The sequence below is a fragment of the Triticum aestivum genome, unplaced genomic scaffold (assembly GCF_018294505.1).
Source record: "Triticum aestivum cultivar Chinese Spring unplaced genomic scaffold, IWGSC CS RefSeq v2.1 scaffold6311, whole genome shotgun sequence".
NCBI classification, from domain to species: domain Eukaryota; kingdom Viridiplantae; phylum Streptophyta; class Magnoliopsida; order Poales; family Poaceae; genus Triticum; species Triticum aestivum.
This window is the reverse complement of record NW_025233052.1, coordinates 1-4766: the sequence shown is the minus strand read 5'-3', so window position 1 is coordinate 4766 and position 4766 is coordinate 1. Positions and strand designations below refer to the sequence as shown.

General features: G+C 44.6%; 1 protein-coding gene and 1 pseudogene across 1 annotated transcript; one reads left to right on the top strand and one right to left on the bottom strand.

Moving 5' to 3' along the window:
* Positions 1 to 535: 535 nt before the first annotated feature.
* LOC123176000 (uncharacterized) lies at positions 536 to 2064 on the top strand. Its single transcript, XM_044590423.1, has 4 exons — positions 536 to 596; positions 1128 to 1405; positions 1568 to 1753; positions 1898 to 2064. Exons 2-4 carry the CDS (start codon positions 1135 to 1137, stop codon positions 2062 to 2064), a joined length of 624 nt encoding a protein of 207 aa, XP_044446358.1. The 5' UTR covers positions 536 to 596; positions 1128 to 1134.
* Positions 2065 to 3490: 1426 nt separating this feature from the next.
* LOC123175999 (E3 ubiquitin-protein ligase SINA-like 10) lies at positions 3491 to 4721 on the bottom strand (annotated as a pseudogene).
* Between the last annotated feature and the right edge of the window lie 45 nt (positions 4722 to 4766).

Genomic DNA, 4766 nt, shown 5'->3' with positions numbered 1-4766 from the left:
CTAACATGGATAGTCAACAAAAGTTTGATGGTACGATTAGTTATTCTCACAACACTAACTTTTCTAGTATCGATATCTCTATTTGGGTTAACCCGTCAGATGTTTTTAATAATAATAAATTATTATAATAGATACGCTATTTGAGTAAAGATAACAACATATTTTAAACCGGCAAAAAAACCAACATATTTTTTAAAAAAAGTTTTACTAAAAAATAGTAACTTAACTGTGTGTTATGCTATTTCGCAAAAAAAAAAGTGTGTTATGCTTGAATGTTGGAGTATGCATGTGAATTGTGAGACTCTTGGGAGAAGAGAGGGCATCATGATGGCGTGGGGAAAAAGCAAATCAATCAGCTGTCTCGGGTGGCAAAACTTCAATATATATTTTCAAAAATTCAGATTTGACCAACCATTAATACCCATTATACTTGTATATGTTCCTAAAACGTCTAGACTCCTCTTTCCTAGAGCACGGCCGCCTCCTCTTCTTCCCACATGACCGCATATATTCTCCCCGTCCTCTTCCGCTAGACCGTACTGGCCGGACGGACGAAGCAGGCAAGCCAGATTTTAGTCCGGGAGGAGGTGGAGAGAGTAAGCTTTCCTGCATCTCATCTGTTGCTGATTTGTTCTTGTTAGATGATTTCTTTGAGACTAAACCTGCATCCTTTCTTTAGTAATCCCATTCTACCATTCAATTTAAGTTAACCTATCCTATATATGACTCGGATCAGATTTGAAACTCTCTGAATTTATTTCATTTGTGTATGGCAATCACGATAATTTTTTTGCTTTTGCGTAAAGTGTATAGCAAGAAGTTGACAGCCGCATTTACACAGTAAAATTGATCGGACATGTCGGAACCAAACTAGGGCCTAGCATTCGCGGAATCAAACATTTTTAGAATCTAGAGACTAAATTATGAGAATGTTTGTCATTCGCCGTATGAAAATCGTGTCAATGGATTTGTCGTCAATGGTTCATGCTGTTCTTATATGTTCTTTTGCACCAAGAGATTTCACGGTAGAAGCTAAGTTAGATATAGTATGTGCTTAGTTGCTTACCTTTAATATGCTATGCATTAATATCTTGATTCATTACTCACACATTTTCTACCTATTTCAGCTGCACAATGACAATAATAGACTTCATAGACGTGATTGATGATATCATTGACTTGAGCAGCGATGGGGAGAATGTTGAACAGGATGAAATCCCAGCTCAGCCCCCGGCGACGATGCTTGATAGGCAGGAGGTGTTTGTCGAAGCTGGTGATGGAAGGCAAGAGGCTGACGAGTCCGGAAATACTATCCAAGCTACCACATGGTCCATGTTTAGGGAGAAAGGGCCTCTTGATACAACTGCAAACCAGAATTGCGCTTCAATGACAGTATCACTCCCAAGTAACTACATTCGTTCTTCGCTATCCCATCTTATGTTAAAAAACCTTGTGTGCTTATCATGAAAATAGTACACATATCAAACAACCATTGCAATGCCAATCCCGGTTTTCAATTAACAGTGACACCATGATATAGAGATAAAAAGTTGTTACATCGCTGCAGGCCCTGCTTCAGCGGCTTGGGAGGCTCATCCCTCATCACAGCCGGACCACACTGAAGAAGGGTCCTCTACTCGGTCCAGAAATACTATAATAGATACCACTGCAACACCGTCCTCGGTTGCAGAAAAAGGGCCTCTTGATGCCACTGCAACACAGAATTTTCCTCTAACATCAGTGACATTCCCAAGTAATTACACTCTTCTCTACCACACTATTTGTTAACTTGTGTGCTTATCATGAAAATGTTCCAAATCAACCAATCATTGCAACATCGATCCCTCTTTTGAATTAACAAAGACAGCCTGATAGAGATAAGTGGTTATCGCTGCAGGTGCCACTTTCACGACTCCAAAGGGTCTGACACATGAAGGAGATAATGGAAGGCTGCTGAGGATGTATGGGAGACGTCCTAGGAAGAAGAAGAACTACCATACCGAAACCCCTAGGAGAAGTCCTAGGTTCGAAGATAAGCTGGGAGTCGATCGGAAGCTGTTGTAAATCCTGGTGTGTAATAAAAGGCTGCTGTAGAGCTGGGAGTCGATCGCAAAAGGCCCCGCATGCTAGAGCCAGCAGAAGAATCAACTGCCTCACCAAGCAATGCAGAATTTTCAAAAACCTGCTCGCCTGCACCCCCAACTAGCGTAATAAAATCTCTCTCTGCTGCTTCCAGTTAAATGTCACAAAAAGATTGCGAACCTGTTCTGAATGCGCATTATCAGGTGGTATTTTAAATAAATTTGGGAAATGCACTCAGTTTTTGCAGTTTGGGACTTGAGAAACTACGTAGTAGCTGCAATGTAACCAACAGGTTGGATGTTGGACTGAATTTGTGAGGCCCACAACATTGTGAAAAAAATCAAAAATAATCTTATGGTTTGGTGTGTGAAAGCTACATTTCACTTGTGTTCACAGTTGAATTACAAAATAAATCGAAGCTTATATCTGACGCTATGCTGGACACGACTGTTGTTGATCTTTGTTTTCCTTCAAAAAGGGGATACCCTGGGCCTCTATATTATGTGATGCACACCACCATTTTATTAAACATAAAAGCTGCAAATCACGGAGTACCAAAAGGTTTACATCAAAACACACCAGGATTTATGTGATCCATGAATATAAACTTTGAAAGAAGCATGATCCTCTGTCCCCAGTTTGATACACAATAACACACAACTTGACCCATCTCCGAGAGGGGGAAAAACTCTTTGAAATGTGACTTTATCCAAATTGTCATCTTCGGTTTGAACTTGAAGGTTCTTTTGAGCATCAGGTCCAGCTTGCTCACAGAAAAAAGGGACAGAATGATCTTAGATACAAAAGTGAAAAAAATGATGCAGGTTTTTGAGAAGGATACATTTACATGATCTTTTCATGCCAATCGGAAAAATGGATTTATAGAAGCTCCCTTCACGTGAACATAACATTGAAGAATCTGCACACGAACAATACGATTCACAAAATGTATAATTTGCCATACATACTCTGCTGCAGGTTATAAAGAGCAGAATAAATTCTAGTGGAGGATCTCCAGATTAACTTCAATTTGTTGCTCTTCACTCAGATCAAATACAAACCAGTAGCTGCATTACTAGTACTACTATCTAGGCCATTTGTTCAGAATAAAGAGTGAAGCATTCCTACCCTCGCTTAGCTACATATTACTGCTACCGTACCATTGCTTGGCTGCATTACTACTAAGTCTAACTGATCTAGTACTGATATTGCGTAAACAGCTTAACCATCAGATGCCAGAATAATCATACATTCATACAAAGTGTCATACTAATCATCTTGATCGATTAAGTTGATTAGCTTGCACATGTGTGGTTTAGCCTCCAGTCAAACATTCACACTAATCATCTAACTTAGCTGCACTAATCATACTAATCATCCATAACATGAAGGAGATCAAGAACATACTTCACTGCATCCTCCTGGGCGCCCTGGCCTGCGGTGTAGTAGTTGACTTGGTAGCGACGGCGGCAGGTGGGATCAGATCGATCCGGACGCTGAGGGTGAGCGTGTCGCCGGAGAGCAGCTCCTAGGGCACCACCAAGAACATCCCCTGGCCCAACGCCGGTGCGCTCGTGGATAGCGCGTTGCTGATCACCGGCGAGGTCATGAGGACTAGGTCGTAGTCCTTGTCGCCGCCACGGCGCTCAATGGAGAGCTTGCACCAGAACCAGTGACACGGCGGTGCCCGGACCGAGCGGACGGAGGGAGACGAGGAACACGCCGCGGTCCTCCTCCCCGACGAGCAGGTGCCAGCCGTGCGACAGGGAGAAGTTCAGGCACCAAGACCGGCCATGGCGGACCGTGACGGCGGGGCGCTGGTGATCGGCGGCGAAGTGGTTGGCCAGCATTGCGCGGGAGCCCACGAAGGCGCATGCGGACTCCGGGCAGGTGCAGGGCGCGCACTGGCACATGCGCTGGTGGTTCGCGGCCTCGTGGAACACCACATAGCGCTCGCAGCCGAACGCCTTGTAGGGGCACGGCACCTTGGCGGCGCCGACCACCTTGTCCAGCTGGCCGCAGTGGGTGTTGGTACGGCTGCAGACGGCGCGGTGCCCGGCGCGGCAGTAGTAGCACACTACGTGCCCTACGGCATCGCACTGCCGCAGTAAACGCAACAACACCCAAGCCATCAGCTCTCAGGTCTCGTTTCTCACTTGCAACTTTGCTTTAAGAAAAGGAGGATAACCTCCGACCTCTGCATTATTGCGATGCACATAACCATATATTTATTCAATTTCACTTGCTCTAGATGATAGATCGTCGACGGAAAAGATGACAAATGTCTTCCATCCACTTGCAAATAAAATAAATGTGTGATCTTCGCAAAATCTCAAAGAAATCCACTCCAAAAGTGAGATAGAAAGAAGTTCATTGGTCCTTTAAAAAAATTATGATTGCTCTAGGGTGAGAGGAGAGATCACCTTGAACACCGGGGGCTTGAGGGGGAGGAGGCAGCCCTGGCAGTGGAGGAGTGTCACGTCCATCCTCACGTCGATTTGCGTCGGTGCCATGGATTCCGGCGCCACCAACGCGTCCCCTGCTTTGCCTTCATCCTGCATCGTCACCTCCCCTTTCTCTGACTCCGACTTCACCTCCTCGGCACTCGCCCTCTTGCCACGACTCTCCCCTTCCTTCATTGTTATTTCTGGTCGCAATGTGTGTTTTAGTGGGGAAATAATGGA